Here is a 19,121-nt window from a genome sequence, read left to right on the forward strand (position 1 = left end):
ATCCCATTGTTACATTGCTATTTATTTATCTGGAATTGAACCCAAGACACCAGCATTATATGAACGGATTGTTCAAACGAAATTCAGACAGAAGCATAATCTTTTAAAAAACAAAAAATAACAGTTTTATAATCCTACCTCTAAACTACTTTGCTGAATGTTATGCGATTTGTTGTGAACTATGTATATAACAAGTGTGTGTGTGTGTGTGTGTGTGTGTGTGTGTGTGTGTGTGTGTGTGTGTGAACTAAATTAAAGCATTTTAGATTTAGTTCATTAAAAATATTTAATAATAAAAAAGGTTTTGCTAAATTCTAAGACTAAAAAATAAGGGCCCCAGATCCAAACCAAAAATTACTTTTATAAATAAATGAGCTTTATACTCTTATAAATTTCCTGTTTAAGGCCATACATACACTAGGAAATTCCTTGACAACTATGACGTACCGCAATCGATGTGTAAACGTGAAAATCGAAAGAAAATGCGACATCTATGAACGATAGCGTGCACTTCAGCGAAAAATTACGATCTTTTATTACTGGTATACAAATTTAGTTCTTGCCCTACAAAAAGCGTTTCTGCTTTCATAATAATAAGAATACGTCGAGCGAGCCGGTCGGTTCGCTCGCTCGATACGTACGGACGCGGCGCGGTGTGCATGTGAGCGTTGGATGTGGATGTGTGCGCGGCCGTCCGGCGTAGCTTTCTGTTCACTTATATAACGACATATATAAGCACGGTAAATAATATACACTGTGAATACCGAGCTATGTGCTGCCACCTAGCGGGCTTAGCTCTCAACGCGCCACAGACTACAGACTTTTCGGGTTCTTTGCTTCTATGAACAGTTATTTTGAATTTAGAATCGGAGTTGAAAGAAAACGTCAAAAACGTTTAGTTTTAATTTTAAAATATTTATAATGGGAATTGTTATTCTCGATTTATGCAAAATTTCTAATGTTAAAGCCTTGATCTAAAGCGCCGAATTGTATGTCAAGGCCTATATTCCCATAATACGGTGTCATATAATAAATTAAAAACCTAATAATTAAAAGAAATGAAAGCCCTAAAATTATAGTTTGATTAGACTTTCTTCACTGCGGAATAAAATTTAACTCCCAATGCTAGTGTAAAGTTTGCCAGCGAATGTTTAGAATTACTTTTTTCTAAGCAAATTGGTTTTAACCTAAATTAAACAAGTCGAAGTCTTTATTCTATGGCAGTACACGCAATGTCAAAAGTTGCGATCAAGGCAAGGTATTATTTAACGAGTCGCCAACACGAGCTTTCGACTCAAGACTTGCGGGAAAATTTCACAAGCAGCCATCCATGACACTTGCTCTACGCTCTCTGCGTCTTTCCCATCGTTTTTGAACGGAGCAACGCGGCCATTTTGAAATGTTTCCCGCCTCAGACATAACCTCATTATTTATTTAAACTGTTCGCCATTATTTTTAGCACGAATTTAGGTGTTTTTGGATATATTTTTTTAGTGTGACGTTCGTGTAGATATGTATTTTAAGACTTAGACATTTAAGAATAGGAATAATTTATTTAAAACCTTATTAATTAGTATATCACACGTAGATATTATAAATATGTATCTTTAAGTTACTCATAGCAAGCAACTTTTTATATTTTCGAATCATTTCAGAGTGAAGGAAGTTTAAAAAATCACACATATGTTACGAGTTTCTTGGTTACACCATGTGTTAAGTGTTGTTATAGGATGATAGTCATTAATTAAACGGAATAAGGTTTAAATTAGCGTGAAGAACGTTTAAATAGTTTTTAGATGTTGAGAACGGCTCGCGCGTCGCATGTCAATGACTCAACGTTGAAACTGCGCAATGAACACGAAAGAGAAAAAGCAAGGATTTCACGTGCCTGTTTAGTGGTTATAGTCACAAGCTCGAGTCCGCGGAAAGAAATTAAATAAAACTATCAGATATAAACGCGAATGTAAGGTATTTGGAATACTTTACATCAGTTGTAAAGATTTATTTAAATAACGTTTAAATTACGTAACAAATCCAATCAATTTTCTCGTAAATAATCGATTCATAGTGAATGCAAAATAAGCGTTGTTTATAGTACAGTTTTTCGATTGTATTTTCTTTACACGCGTGGCAAGGTAAAATGTGAATTCTAATAAATGTATTAATACTGAATGAGTAATATTTTACCTTTAATATAAAAAAAATGTTTTACTGACGTAAATAAATGCTATTTATAGACATCGTTCTATCAAAATGTTTGATTTTAAATTTAAAAAATGACAGTAGTTCATGTTTAATATAGGTAAAACTTGAAACAAGGGCATCGCAGGGGCTGGGGGGTGAAAGGGGAAGCGCTCCTAGAGAATCGATTAAAAATAAATAAATAATTAAGTTGTCAATAATTATGTTTATTGTATAATATGTTATAATAAATACTGTCATACTATATAATAAATAATACTTTTACAATTCTCTGTACCGTCTACTGTTTTATCGATTTTATAAAATAAGGATAATCGTGAGTTCTTCCTTTCGGGCAAAAAACAATTATGGCTGATAAGATATTTGTAGAAATTATAAGTAATTTAAAAAGTAGGCAAAACATTGTCCATTTATTAATGTATTGAAAATTTTAATTACAAATCAATTTGTAATTTTATTTATGTTTAATGATTTCATATGAGTCGGTTCCCATTTTGTATTTATTGTTATAATTTTAACTACTTAGAAATATTTTTATTCTCTCTTGTTAAAAAGAGAATAAAACCCATAAAAAACAATCAAACTTAAAATAAAATCCGTATAGCCTTGTGGATAAGCGTACAACAACCCAGAGGTCACGCGTTCGAATCCCGGCTGTTTAACAATACATAGATTGATTCTATGTGCGCAACTAACATTTGCTAAGGAAGTGAAGAATCTTGCCTAATAATTTAGTTTGCTTGCTTAATGCATAAATAAATACAGAAGCAGAACTGACATCATAGAGATACACATAACTGGACTTCATATATTAAAAACTAAAACGATTCCATTTTTTTGATACACAATAAATATGTATGTATATATGTATATACAATTATAGATACAAACAGGTCGTGGTAAAACAATATACTGTGACTGAATTATTACTTAAAATAATACTCACTGTATACGTATCAAAAAACCCCAAATAGTAAAAGATTGTATTAATTTATTTTCAACTCGAAACCGATAAGCACACATTCAATATCTATTTGAGACAAAACAACTACAGACTATTAAACCAAAGACAATTAATAGAACACGCTGAGATGAGTTCTAGATTCAAATATGGCGCCAAATTCGTTCATAGTTCACGAACACGTGCGTAGCATGCCTCCAGGCAATTAGGTCTAGTTTTAGCTCAATGGAACTTTTAATTTAAGTCGCCTTACCCAGTCAGTATACCGAAATAAAAGGCTGCTAAATATTCTTAATAATTGAATCTTCAAACGCCGTCTACACTATAAGCTACTATGATTTTTATAGACATTACTTACTTTCTTACACATTATAGGTAACATTATTTTTTCATTGTTATTCAATTATTGTATGTATAGGAAACATGTTTTTTATAGCGAAAAATATTCGTTAGTGGTACAAGATGACATTGCTCCATGACCAACTGGAATTACGTCACTAATTTACTAGTCTTGCCAGTGACTAAGAATTGAGTCTAACGAACACTTTGAAACCCCACGAAATAATATTAGTCGTGACACGAAGCTGGCTGAAAAAATCCTAAATAGTTATGTTACTACGAGTATAATGTGTATTGCTATAAGATAATAATGAATTATAATTCTTATTCGAGAAGAAATAAAGTTGAGAAGGAAAGTGTTATCATCCCTGCCATATTGTTATTCTTTTCCAACTCGCGAATAGCGCAAAGCAATATCTCAAACATACAAAAATACACTCTCAGTCCACGCCGCACAGTGACATTTCAGTGGTTATCAGTTACTGATAACAGCGAGTCGCGACAGCCATCTATCGAGGAACAACAAACGCGCTAGAGTCAAACGAAAACCTTAACTACCTAGATTAATGACAATTAATGCAGAATTGGCACAGGCCTCATGGCGAATAGGTCGAAAAAGAGGCGTTATTTCAAAATACTTATTTCGGAATTTCAGGAGCGAAATCAACTTCATAACAATTAACGATACGACCCCCGCCTCTAAATTCCTCGCCCCGAGCGTACCCGCTATACGTGGCAATACGACGCCTTCGCATAGATAGAATAGAGAGCGGTTTCGGAACGCACCGTACACGGGAGGGTGTGTGCGTGCCGCGCGATCGTGTGCGCCTGTACGTGAACACGCACACAGCCGCGTCGCCGGTGAGCGCTGTTCACCGCACTCTGTGAGCGCAAACAACCATCTATAAGGCCACGCTATAGCTGACAGAGGGACGGCCCGCGCCACAGGCCGTTACCTTTTACTTGGAATTAGTTTGTATGAAAATAACATTATTGTTATTTTTGCAGGTAATCAATTTGTGAAGACGTCATTTCAGTGTTAATTAATGTAGCGGCTATTTATGAAGTTGCTGGGTTTCTGTGATTTGCAATTAGGTAAAAAAAGTATTAACAAAAGTTTTCAGTTCAAAATCGATCGCGAACGTATGGTAAAAGATATATGTATTGAAAATATGTTTCTGAAATAGCATAGATTCTTTGTTTTTCATAATTTATTTGATTCATCAACATTACTTTGACATTACTTGTTAAACTCCCGTGCTACACAGATTAACAAAACAATAATTCAAATAATTAGAAGGGCAGTATGCACCTATATAAAAAAGGTGTATTTTTTAAATTGTACAGTTTTTACCAAATTATATGTTTAAAATATGGTTTTTAGGAGTTCAGTATTGAAATATTAGGTATTATCTGTTTTAATGCTTTGATTTTTATTTAGTATTAGTGATGATTTTACTATCGTTTTAATAACTTAACATGAAATATTTAATATATTAGACTTTTAATTGTAAAATGACCTTTACAAAACGCTGTATTTCATTAAATGAAAATAATGGATTACAATTTAACAAAAATATGCGATGTTTTAATTTTTAAGGTTTTTCTCTAATTCATTTTTCAATAACTATTCAATATCATTGCAAGGACTGCCTATCCCAAGGTTTATATTTTAAGTATAAATATATTTTAATAACTGTCCCCATTTCCTTAAAAAATGAAAAATAAAGTTCCCATATAAACTAAATGGCAAAACGGTGTAACGGCTCGAGGCGCGGAGCGGCCGGTATATTTCCGACATAATACCGCTGCGTCGAGCGATTACTACTATATATTCTATATACATTTAATAGCTATACAGGCGCGCATAGAACTGGCCGTACTTATGTGAGCGCTACGAAACAAACGTTTGCGTCGCTTGAGCGCTTGAAAATGCAGGACCGTCTAGCAGTACATTGGTTTGCAGCGCTTAAGCGCTAGAGAATGTTGGAGCCCGGCTTATTATTATCGTAGATTGGCGTCGGCGCAACTACACGGCGTTAGAAGGACGTTCCGTTTTAAATATCAGGTTTTATTATTATGAAGAGCGGCACAGCGGAGTGTGGACGAGGAGCGGCGGTTGCGTGCGATAACATTTGACATTCGTTATGAGCGGACGCGGGCTTTACGCACTGCTCAATGCCCATTGCGAGGCCGCGAACACTTAGGCTAAGAAGGGTTTATCGTTTTACTATGAAATCACATTCTTTACACAACAAAGCCGTCTCTTCTTCAGTTAAACTAGATTAAGACTTAAAAAATTGAATTACTCGTACCCTAATACGTGCGACACTACCAACCTAAATCTAAGCCTAAATACTATATTTATAGGACCAAGAAGTTCCATTTGCATTAACGAGCATAATTTTAACAATTGGTCCGACTAAGGAATTTTTTTGAATTTCGAACACACGACGAACGCAATTGTTTTCGTTTGACGTAAACAGCGGGACGATATTTTGGCGCAACGGGAAAGGAGTTTTGACCGCGGGATTTTGACAGTCGTATGATGGCAACACTGGACATTCCGCTAGCCGGGCAAAGAGGTCGCGTTGCGTCAGCGGCAATCGAAAGCCTCTAGCGTACCACACGCCCGTATTTATGACACCTAAATACAGGCTATACGAAATATTGTGTATGTAAAAATTATTGTAGAATATGCTGAGTATAAAAGACCGTGCACTGGTGATACGTAGTCAATCTTGGTTTGATTCTCGATAAAACAATTGCCACATGCCTATGACAAAGATGGTAATGTGTTTGTCCCCATTTGTCCCCATGCCCCACTATGGAGTTACGGATCTATGGAGTCTAGCTTGACAATGACAAAAATAGCTCCATTTAACAAATTACTTCATAGGCAGTTAATTAACAAGTTAGCGTTATCTAGTGTACTGTTTTTAAATAATTGAAAAACCCTCATATCCAAACTGTTTCAATCCGGTAACGAGTATTTTCTATTAATTGTAGAGATCTGTATACTTATTAGACACATTTTATAGTTAAGAAATACTCTTCACGCAAACAATTATTATCTAAGTAACAATTATTATAGTATTGATTGTACGTATTATGCAGTATTTATTAGTTCCCTGAAAAAAAAGGGTTATATAACATACCGTTGATTAACTAATTAATTACGAATATAAGTGAAATAAAAAAATCAACGCAGTTTCTGTCATTGCTACAATCATCAATACAAAACTGAAAATTCGAATTTCGAATGCCCGCCTAATGAGTCCAAAATTCAAGAAACTTAATACAATTGAAAAACGACTTTAATTATATAGATTCAAAGCTCAATTTAAAGTATCGAACATGTTGTACGCTAGCCGGAGTCAAAGAGCAGAGATACTGATAAACGAGGAAAACCGATACAGAGAATAGAAGTAATATGTGTATGCGATTATAGAGCTTAAAGCAAAACGATAAGAATCATAGTCGCATGCATATATTCTGGTGTATAACAAAAGAGTTCTGCACACCTGCAGACTCGTATTTTAAACTAATCGTAATTTTCGAAATTTTCTTTCTACAAGAACATATTAAAAATTAACTCTAAAAACAATCATAGGTTTTAGTCTTTAGAAGGTGGGGTAAGGGGCTTACTTCTTTATTAATGTCCAAGCCTTTAAAAAGCGATTTATGTTTGTTGTCCCAAAATCGAACCTAGGACTTATATGCATCCAAAACTCCGATAGCTATTGTTACAGTTTCCAAATTAATATTGTATTAACAATAATATAATCTTAATGAACGTTATCCCTTGATAAAAACTATATGTTTGTCAATATATTTTTTTTAATATAAACAGACAGGTATATAATTAAAGGCCGGCAACGCATCCACTAAAATGGGTGTCCATGGACTGCGACTGCGACTGCCCTTTTTGGGATTCCCATAGGCTCGTTTTGGTATAAAAAAAGGGTGCGTGTACTTATGTACGCGCGTAAGAAGTTTATAGTTCTTTGGCATTATTAAAAATAGTTTTTGATTGCAAATAATTAATTACAATTAAATGATAAAAGACTGGAAAAGGAGTCAATAAAGTTCAGTTTACATTTGAAAAATTAAATAAATAAATATTTATTATTATTCTCTTACATTAAGTGTAACATAAATTATATTATTATTCGAATGTTGTTTTTAAATTATGTCCAATGCCGTAGCATCTTCCGTGGGCAACTTCATTCTGTTAATTTTGTGTCACGGTGCGCGCGCATCGTAAAATTTCACTCTCATCAATTTTTCATAACGCGCCTAAAGAAGTATAACTTCAAAAATATACGCATAACTTACTAATTAAATTGTCTATATTTTAATGCTAGTTATTATACCAGACTAGTTAGCAAATAGATACATATTTACTGGTAGATTTAACATTGTATGTCTAAAGAATGTTACTTATAGCCCGATTATTTAACGACTGATTTCGGGAGGTAAAATACCTAGATTTGATATTGAGATTTGACTGCAGTATTTTATTATGAATTTAAAAGATTGTTAGGTATTTAAAAAATTACGAATTTTTCAGTTTTATGTATATAAATTTATCTAAATAACAATGTGTTATTAAAATTATATGTAGTAAATAACAGATACTAAATAATTAAAAACAACTTAAAATGATATTAATACTGATCAATCTGTATTTTTTTACAATAACAATCTTTGTTTATTATTTTTAATATTTCATACATTTTAAGCGCAATCGCTAACTATGGAAGAACATTGTGTTCACTGACTTCTCTTGTTTTTGGACCACCCAAGTATCGACACCAGCGTTGAATATTGAAAATACAGCGAAACACTCGCTCGTACGGTGAAGGAGAACATCGTAAGGAAGCTTGATCACCTAATATATTAGAAAAAACAAATGAATACTGGTCATACAGAAATCTGAGGCCCAGGCTCATTGGCTTATATCGAAATTGATATTCGGCATAATTGTCGCTATTGCAAGCTTACAAGGGCTGGACCGATAGGTAGACCAGGTAGTCCGTAAAAGTTGTAGAAAGGTTTAACAATAGTAGTTGCATTCGTCCAAATTTTAGAAGTGTAGTGTGTGTACACTTATACTATAAAAACTTTTCAATTTTGTGGCTTATATGAATTAATTATTTGTTATAAAAATTGTTTTTTTTACCCAAATAACAAGATGAGCCAAGATTATCATAAAAAAAAAATAGTTTAAAGTTTCATGTAAAATTAGTATGTATAAGATGTACCACATTTTATGTATTTTAATGTCATAAATAAAAACAATTCTTCTGGTAATTAATAAAAATATATGTATATGACAGTACACTGCGTGATTTCCACCGAATGGCGAAGCTCGCTTTGCGCATGATCGAGGCTGAATTTATAATGACGTTATTTTTATGTACAGTTTTAACTTTTAATATATTTAAATAAATGCTTAATGTGTTCTTCAACTAATTAGTATTGTTATTCTATGTCCAAAAAGGTTTTCAAGAAATTTAAAAAACAAATTTAAATCTATTGATGACAGAATAATATCGATTTTTTTATCTTCTGTGTTTTAAATATATCGCGTCATATAAAAGCCAATTCTCCGTTTTCCCGCGCAAACTTGTAGTACTGTGAACGAAAGGTGACCAAGTAGGTCCTATAACCAAAGAGGTTGTGTATCTCACACTACAATACTTAAATTATCATTGTTTTGGTAAAAAAATATCCGTTTTATTTAATATAAACTGAATTCTAAATTTAAAATATTTTGATGATGATGATATTAATTTATCCCTAATGGGAAAGGCTAAAATCTATTGAAGTATGAATGAAACTTTTAAAAAAATTTGAACACGTAGAAGTGCCCTGGATAGATCTAGATCTTTCGCAATTACAATTCTTACGGTGTTAAGCATTGTGAGGATATTCACATGTTTTAGGATAAAATTCAGAGTTGAGAATTAAGCTAAGTGTCGACTTTGACTCCCTTATACCCAAAAATTGGCAAAAAGTATCTATGCTTATAATTTTTTTTAATCAGAATACCCTTACATTTTGCAGTATTATTTATTTATTTATTTAGTTTACTAATTCTATAGAAAGTCAGAAAGCGCTATTATCCAAATAATATACTAATACCACACCTATCAATACAATATAAAAACAACTGCATCAATGATATTTACTGAATTAAATTGTTATAAGCTGGCAGCACTGCAATTTCACTTTCGCGATCTGCAGTAAAGAATGTAGCATGTTGCATCTTTAAAATTCATGCGTGTATAGTTTTGGTTGTTATGAACTAGAGGGCACTCTTTAGCTTAATATTCCTTTTTTAATATGCAATAACGTCAAGAAATATCTTATAGCCTTTATAAAAATTAAGTTTATTAAATTAATGTGTATTGAATTATTATGGCGTTTTAATGAAATGTTTGTGTCTAAATTGTATATGTTTATCATAAGGCTTCTGAAGGAGTAATTTATGCAAATGTAAGTTCAACTGTGGCGGCTTGAGTAAGCAAATAATTATAGTTCTAATTAGATATACCGAATTTTAATATGTTTTACGATATTAATATGTCTCTCAAATGAGTGACAGTCGATTCGGGGTAAATAACCTCCTTTGTTTTAAGTCAGAAAAAGTTTTTATATATAAACTTTTTAGACGAGAAACAATTTTTTAGACCATAGAGTTTAAGTACACAATTGTCAAACTTCCAGATCCTGCAATGCATACATTTTTAAGCAGTTAACACCATAACGATATTATTACAAGAATCATTTATAAGTATTTCTCTATTAAAAGTCCTATGTAGATGATATAATAATTGATATAGAAAAGAGAAAAAATATTTTCGCAGAACATAAGTGCTTCATTATAACGAGCATTTCATCGTCCGGCAAGTCAAAGGCGGTTGTAATTATCACCTTTTTTAAATCGATATCTGCTTAATAAACTAAATTCTATGGATTTAGAGGCGTCATTTTTTTATAGAACGGGGCAAAAGGCTCACATTGGAACTGCCAGAAACCACGTAAGTGCCGGCCTAATTTTTAAGGTACGCACTTGAAGAACCTTTAGACTCATCGGAAATACATACTTCAGTAGGCGGCTGGTTCTACATAGTCAAATCAGTAAAGACAAATCGCATGCATTAAAACCTATTACTTACTAACAAAGCATTGGTGGCCTAGTGGTGTTTACGTGCGGGGTCGTAGGTTCGATCCCCGGCACCAATGGACATTCTGCCTATGTGCGCACACTCGCTTGACCCAAAACAGTCGACGGTTTGTCAGAGAAGGTTGATCACCAACTTCAGATTAAAAATGATCATGGAACAGCTAGAGAAATTTAAGGACCAGATCTAAAAGATTGTAATTTGTAGCGCCATTGGTATAAATACTAACATAACGAATACACAATAATAAAAATATCGTCACTAAATAATAAACTTATCAACATACTATTTGCCTCAAATGACTATCTAATGTCTCTATCAGTCACATAATGAATAAATGAGAAAAAACATTCTTATATATATATATGACCCAATCTAGAAAAACGCTTAGACGGACGAAAAAGTTTATTCGTCGTAATTATTAGAAATTTTGTATTTTAATTCAGTTTTGGCGCATTTATATACACCAAAGAACTCCTGTGACTGTATGAATGTCATTACTAAGCCCTATGCAAGTCTCACTTTATGTTCTCTTCTTATAGACAATTCGTCGAAAGAATAATGAAGTTATAATAAGAACAGATTAGAAACAGTGATGAGAAAACTGTTCCATTTTTTTTAACATAACTAAAACTATAGGTTTACAACAAAAAAATATGATTTTTTAAACATAAATTATATATTAAACAAAAAATAATTATACTAAAGATATAGCCAAAGACGGAATACGTAGTATATACAAAAAGGTTCAAACGTAACGGAAAAATCAATAAAAATTATTAAATACATTTAAATAGTAAAACCCAATTCGGCTGTATTATGGGATAGTGTGAAGGTAAGGGTTTGTACGTGTGTATGTGAGGTGTGCTGATGCAGGTTATTTAGCGCAATGGATATTCTTAATACTCCTTTTCTACTCCTCATTTAAGACTGTATAGTCAATACCATACTGGTACTTCTCGAGTCGTTGCTATGCGTCAATCTATTTCCTAATATATGATCTGTGAGTTGTGACGTATTTATTTTCTATGTGATAAACGTTTTAGAGAATGAACAAAATACAACTATATACAGCATAGCTCGAACATGATATCCATGCCCTGCTTTCACACTGATTGTGTAAAACGACACTATGAAGAGTCAGCTTTTCAGCATCGACAGCCGCATCAGAAAATGTTCCGTATTCACAACGTTAGAAGGCGAAATTCCCTTGCACAATTATATACCTATGTTGCTATTCCACAGTGCTGATCACGCGAAATGGAGCCCCGTAGTGCGCACGCGCATGGCAACCTGCAAGCGCACCTTGCGCATAAAATAGCCACTCAATGATGCCGGCTGATTCCATGTTTTTGTGGCATTTCTACGCAGTTATAAACCACATATTAAAGATAGACTTGTTAATTTTGAATTGTGTTGGGTGATATAGATTTTAGATTTTCTATATGGTGACTAAGACTTTGCATCTGGTGATGTTTGTTTCCTTCTTTTTCTTTCTCTTTAGCGCTTAAAACTATCTATGTATCTCTTATTCTTTCCTTCTCAACATAAACACGAAGAATAAATGTTACGAAGCGTGTGTTTCACAGACAAACTAGAGGAGGCATTTTTAATCACTTAAAAGTATATTTAAAGAAAGTATCTGTGGCCAGTGCTATAACTAGTGGTACATAGGCCAGACATTTATTATCACTTGTATAGGCCGGTATAGGTTTTTAATTACGGTAGAATATTGTGTCGAAGCTGTTTTTTTTCGAAACTATTCCGGCTTGTATCATACAGTATACAAGCCGGAATATTATCCTCTTCTCCTCTTCTCTCTCTTTCTCTCTCTCTCACACTGTATGTATACACACACAATGCAGATTATAAATGGACAATACCTTTAGAACAAAGAATAGAATAATGAATAATTTTAATTTATTGCCTACCAATCAGTTTTTTGTTGTTGACAGTAAATTAGATATGTGTTACGTTCTGAGACACATTAACACAGATATGGACAACCACAGGAACATATTATGACATGAAACATGCATTTGTATACATTATAAAAACCAAAAAATATTTAACTTAAAATAATGAAATTTTTTTTTCACTAACGAAATAAAATATTATTAAAATCAGTAATTTAGAGTCCCTAGTATAAAACTAGTTTTTATATGGTACCGTGTGTGATGAATGATCGAGATTCTAGGACCCCAAAGTTCATACATGGTCATTGTTCAGTCACCTTCAGAAAAATGCACAGTCATGGGCGCAGAGGTAAATTTTCAACTTCAGATTCAATTACTTTATGACCTTAATTCTAGAGAAAGAAAGATATCTGTTTTTTTTAAATTTCGAACGTACACGCATAGTTCCTCTTACAGTAAAACCTTCTGGGAAGCGTTTTCTATGTGCATTGGAATTGTCTATGTTCAAAATTGTCCATGGTAGATTTCCATGACATAGGCTAAAATCAATATTGTCGTGTTGATTCCAAAGACTTTGCGCAATGCGGTGCAGTGGTCACACCGCACCATACTTATAGTAGGATGTGGGGTTGGTCTGGGATTCGAGTTCTATAAAATGATATTAGTATATTAAAAAAATCGAGAAAAAATATTTGTGTTTAAACTTTGACCTATGTTGATACTTTATTATAACAGGAGGTTTTTTATTCGTTAAAAACTATTTTTTTTAATGATAAAATTAATGTTTTATTTTTGATTTTTTATATCTCCAATTCCTATATTTTTGTGTGTTCTAATATGTAAAACTACTAACCCCTAAATTTAAGTTATTAAGTTGTAATTGCTAACATAGTTATGAAACATTGTTTTCCGAAATAAACAATTTTTATTATTTATTTAAGTACCAACTCTTTGACAGATATTATATATTTAATATTGCGAAGCCTTTGTTTATTTAGTTCAGTCTAGTTCTAATGCACTAATCGAAAGCGCTTGGTCATGGCGATAAGCACTGCATGTGTAAACGAAAGTAATTCATTTCGCGCCAAACCAGGCGTTTAATTTCCAATACATTATTTTATAATTTTCATTGTACTGACTTCACGACAGTTGCAAGTTTCCGCAATTTCCCTTTCATACAAATTCATAGCAAAAGTTACATTGCGCTGTAATCGAACAATCGTTTATCGCGCGAAATGCCGAGCGTGTAATGGATAGCACCGTCCAACCAATATTTCTTTGTTACGTTGTGGTTTGAGAAATTCTTTATCAGCTTAGTAAGGGGCGTCGGCAGGTATCCTAGTGGCGCGCTCTATTGAGAGGCAGGAGAACAGATAAATCTATGGACAAGGTGGTTCTGTCGATTACAATTATTGTTCAGTGTACATTGATGACTCTCTGTGTAGAATCGAGACGGTGGCATACGTGCCACGCAATGTATACAATGTTATAAATTTCTGTTGTTTATTTTTGTAACGGGGAATATCTAGCGCGGCCTAGCGGCCTTCTCCACCGCAACGCAAATCGTTGAAATCAAAACTTTCACGCTACGGGCCAGGGTGCTACGAGTTTGCTACAAACTTCCTGCTACGCGCCCTGCACTCGAAACTTTGTTTCAAAACGTTTGTTGTCATCTTATCTGACCTACGAAAAACTTTTTATCTACGCAATCGCTACGCGTATCGTAGCTTATTGCTTAAAATAAATGCATGTTCATTTCGACTAATGAACACAAAGTCAGATTTATAAGAGTAAAATTCTGTCTGTGGATAGTAGGGGAAAGTATAATATAATTTGTGAGTAAATTGCAATTGCATTACGCTTAACCTATAGATAAAAATACTCTCTCTAAAAAAAAATATTTCAAAAATAAGCGTGAAAACTTTCTTAAACATTTAATAGTCTCAATTTTATCGCTGCTAGAAGATTAATAAGTCAAGAAAGAACGAGTGATTTATACTAAAGAACGGAGTAAGTTTAATTTTGTTTTTCGTAGAAGCAAACTGCTGAGCGCAGGTGGGCCGCGCTGAGAACGAATCCAAATACTGTACGAAAGGCGAACTGGCGAAGCAGGTCGGGCTTCATCGGATACGAAACGTCGTAAACGCCACGCTATTCGCCGCGACCCTTCTAGCCTCAGTCTGCGCTCGGCCTCCGCACAGTTGATACGTGTTAGTGACGCCGTGCTGTGACATATTTGACAGTTGTTATCGTGTTCGTGTTATGTTTTCGTATCGGAACTATGGTCTATCCCCATGAAGATGTGGAGTGATTTCCAGGTAAGAATGTAGTTTAGACTCCTTTAGTAGTTATAGTGAAATTTCTATATTTTCGACAAGTTTTCACCAATTTTGTGTTGAAGTTATTTTGTGAAATATCAGACGTTGTCAATTTTTTATAAAGAATATACTGGTTCGAATCAGGAAAAATAACTATTTACTTTATCTGCAATTTTCCTGGCATTGCACAATTTCAAGTATGCAACACTGATATTTTTCATTAGCTTCTGTAATAAAACTAGTTAAAGATTCAATATTAATTGATTATAAAACTATCCAAATCTTCCTTTTAAAACGTGTTTAAAGTTGGAAAAAAAGCAAGTAGGTAGTCGGTAGTCATTATTTTAAGAATAAATTTAGCGTACCTTTCATTGTTAAGCGTTTAAAATCAAAATTTTCCATTGTCTTTCGTTTTGAAACTTTCTGATTTTTTATTTTATTTTGTTTGAAAAGTATCTTTCTTTGTCCCGCTACTAATATTATCACTATAACAGTTATACACAGTAACTGTGTTTGTGATAGCTTTAATGCTTAGTAAGTTATTAGAATACGAACGTTGAATGTATGACCAAGCGGATAAACACATTGTTCTAAATTCTTTGTTTCTCGTATAATTAAATTATATATAAACTATTTACATTTTACGTGCGATACGCGCCTTTTTTCGAATCTGACATCTTGCCGCGTTTCCGGCGACCTGTCAAACGTCATGTGATAAATAGAAGGGCGCATTCTGTAGTTTTAAATCAAAAGCGTTCGAATCTTGATAACTGCGCGACGCTCGAGGCGAGCGAGTAGTCATCAAGAAATATGTAAATGTTGCCGTTTCGCTCTAGCACGTAGCGCTGTCCCTGTCTGACGGGTGTTTTTGTGTCGGGGCGGGTTTTTTGTGTGCGCGGCCGAGGCTGCCGGCGCCCGACTCGACTCGACTCCACATTAATTATCGCAGAGTTGACTTGCCAGCGTGAACACTTTACTTTCTATATTGCTCCTTCGTTTTATAACGAAGAGTTTGAATTTATTTTTCGCAGTAGATTTGCGTCTTTGTTTTATTTATCAATTTATATCAACGATAATGGCATATTATCAAAGCAGATAGCGCGTACCTAACAAAGAAAAGTATATCATTTTGCATATATTAATAATTTTAAGCAAATTAAACGCAAATCATTTTAATTAATGAAACAAGAAATGATTAGAAATTTAAAATGTATAGGTTCGGTTTTCCCATGAGCACTGCGAGGGCGCGTTACCATGGCAACGTACTGGGACGCCCCGCCTACATTATGCTCTCTTCTCCAAGAAGAGAAACTGAAACACTATTAAGAAAAACTTTGCGTATTTCTTATCTACGCGATAACGTTATCAAGCTATCAGTTCCATGAACATTTCCACGGAGGTGAATTGCGTAACATAAATAAATTGTAATTTATTTTATAACATTTTTAAATCTATTTTATTATTGTTTCTCAATTGTCGTATTTATATTCTCTAAAACCGATATTGTAGAAATCAGTATTAAGGACCAATTGAACTAATATTGTTTATCTCTTAAGCCGCCGATTATAATTAATTTTACTATAAAGTATTGGACAGTAATATTGTGATAGTGAGATTCAGAAATCGAGTCTTACCTAAGTCTGACACCTGTATTTCAAAATCCAATACATTTTTGACGCACGCAGTTTATTGTTTTAGTACTATTTCATATTACAATTATGAAATAATGATTTAAAAATTTTAATTTAAGCTTTACCGTATCCAGTAAGAATGATACAACATTACTTTAAGCATTATAAGCACCAACACGTCATAACATTTCACAATTATTCAATGTAACAATCTTGCGTATAATACAGACTGACCAAATGCAGATTTTTAATCTGTGCAGTCCCAATACTTTACCTATAATATATCTGTGGCTCGTCACGGCGTATGTAGACTTTGAGGGGTGAAAGGGGGAAACTAGGAATGCAACTTGTTGCAGTTGTGACCTCACTGTGTCATTCATGTCACTTAACACATATTCGATACTTCAAGAGGATTTGGAGTGGAATTTATACCACACCTAAATCCTAAATGAAAACAGTTTAAAATTCGACAAAATAATCTTTTTATGGGAATATTAAGATAAACTACCACAAAGAAGTGTTGTAATATAAAAACTTGTAAATCGTTACATTTTTACAATTTTTATGTAATGTTGACGAAAAATAATTTTCGAATATATACAGCGATGTTACACGTGATTTTATTCTGGATGGAATTGAGCTTAGATGTGAACGGTAAAGATGCCAATTTAGATACTGAGATCAGTGCCATCTACCGCAAATGCTGGAACTAAATATCGTTAATTGCTGCCAGTCACATTTCTTTCAAAATATAAAGACTAAGCTATATAAATATTTTACTTAATAGTATATTAATAACCATATAACTAAAAAACGGCAAGTCAACTTCTAAAATTTTACGAATAGTTTCAGCTTTTGCTTCTGGATCTGAACTAAATCGCTGTGATTTAGCTCTAACATTACTTTTAGGAATATAAACCTCTTGTGGAATATTAATACTAAGCGCTAAGAATGTCAAAAAGATTCTGACATAAACGAGTCCAGTACGCGACAACTCTCGACTTAATCCATCTATCTAATGTTCGTACTTTACAGTTTAGAATCCCGCGCTTAACGAATAAATCACTTTTACTACATACAAATAATCATATCTCATTGAAACGTAATTGACACACGCACGTGTCGTAGTAAATAAACGATTGAATGAGTTTTCTTACCGGACATGCACACATTATGCAAACATGCTAATTATTCTGTCATATGGAATCGCTATTGTCCCAATTAAATGGGGCATTGACATGTGAATTATGACCGCACACCTGTTGAGAAACATCAGGTGTATAAGTATTTGTGTTGTATTGAATTACGCGAGCGTCTTTTGTTAGGCACGCGCCGAACCTGTCTGATGATAACCTAATTCATTGCGATTTTTTTTACGAAATAAAGTATAGTAATATTTATTTAATAAAGTAGGTACCACATCGTATATAATGTATTTTAAACAGTATAAATGGCAATATATCTATTTTAAAATACATGAAATTTACGGTTACTACTAAATAAAATTACTACAAATTTTAGTTTTTACTAGTTATTTAAAAATTATTTTTCTCAATAATGCGGATTAGGTATATTGATCAGCCCACTACCGTATATACCTATCAAGTTGAATAAGTAATGTTTATTCTGTTGTATTCACGAAAAATTAGAATCAGGTGCCTGAACTCCTAGGTTGGTTATTCGGACGGGATTTTGAAGATTCTGCTGAGTTTTTATTTAAAGTTCAGTAACTAATTTTACTCATGAAGTAGTTTAAAGGTAGTTTATATTATATGAACGCTGTCAAAAGACTTGTGAATCGTTGTGTATATGTAAATCAACACCAGCCCTGCGATTCTGTAACTCACTTTTCGAACTCACACAGCGGTTTTTGCATCGGCGGTCGCTCTCAAATCAGTCGTGAAGCAGTCATTTTATGATTTGGCATTCTGAAAAGGTGGGAGCTTGTAGTTTATTGTTTATCAGAATGCCGATGCAAAAACCGCTGTGTGAGTTCGAAAAGTGAGTTACAGAATCGCAGTGCTGCAACTTTGCCAAGTGCCAAGCTAAGCGGTTTATTTCGCACGCACCGCGACCCAATTACAAGTCTATAAAACAATATGATGTCGTTGAACTTCACTTTCGTGTGCCCATGTAAACATTGCAACTGTGTAAACACTCCCGTCCCAGACGCTCCGACGCCAATAATTTATGTAAATTCACGTCATGCTATAACAGTGACGTTTTTATTACATTTTTCTTATTTTGACGGTCAAGTTCAGAGCGGGGTGAAAGTTTAATAACCGTCATTAATTTGAACGCTCATTTATTTCTTTCCCGTATTTGGTTAACAGACTTCAGCGATCGAAAATACGCTACATGACCCCAACTCTATTTATAGTTAACGCCTTGTTTTAAAATAGATCTATTATTTATAACTCATTGTTTATAGTTCGTCTAATATTTGGTTTTGTTAGTGCAAATTTAAATTACCCCGTAATGGGCGTGACGTAAGAATGTGAATAAAACATTTCTATGTTGTCAATTACGTTTTACTACTAGCGTAAAATCATGTTTAGGTA

At 33.5% G+C, this 19,121-nt stretch overlaps 1 protein-coding gene across 2 annotated transcripts in view; it reads left to right on the forward strand.

The window, feature by feature from the left end:
• The first annotated feature begins 604 nt into the window (after window positions 1-604).
• LOC125054878 overlaps window positions 605-19,121 on the forward strand; it is a 36,072-nt gene continuing 17,555 nt past the window's right edge. The window contains exons 1-2 of one of the 2 annotated variants that reach the window (XM_047657023.1): window positions 605-740; window positions 14,647-14,929. In XM_047657023.1, coding sequence (XP_047512979.1) covers window positions 14,906-14,929 — 24 coding nt within the window. In that variant the 5' untranslated portion in view covers window positions 605-740; window positions 14,647-14,905. Of the gene's footprint in view, window positions 741-14,575; window positions 14,930-19,121 lie in introns of those variants that run through there. The other variant, XM_047657024.1, reaches the window with a different exon arrangement.

The sequence above is a fragment of the Pieris napi genome, chromosome 12 (assembly GCF_905475465.1).
Source record: "Pieris napi chromosome 12, ilPieNapi1.2, whole genome shotgun sequence".
Taxonomy (NCBI): Eukaryota; Metazoa; Arthropoda; class Insecta; order Lepidoptera; family Pieridae; genus Pieris; species Pieris napi.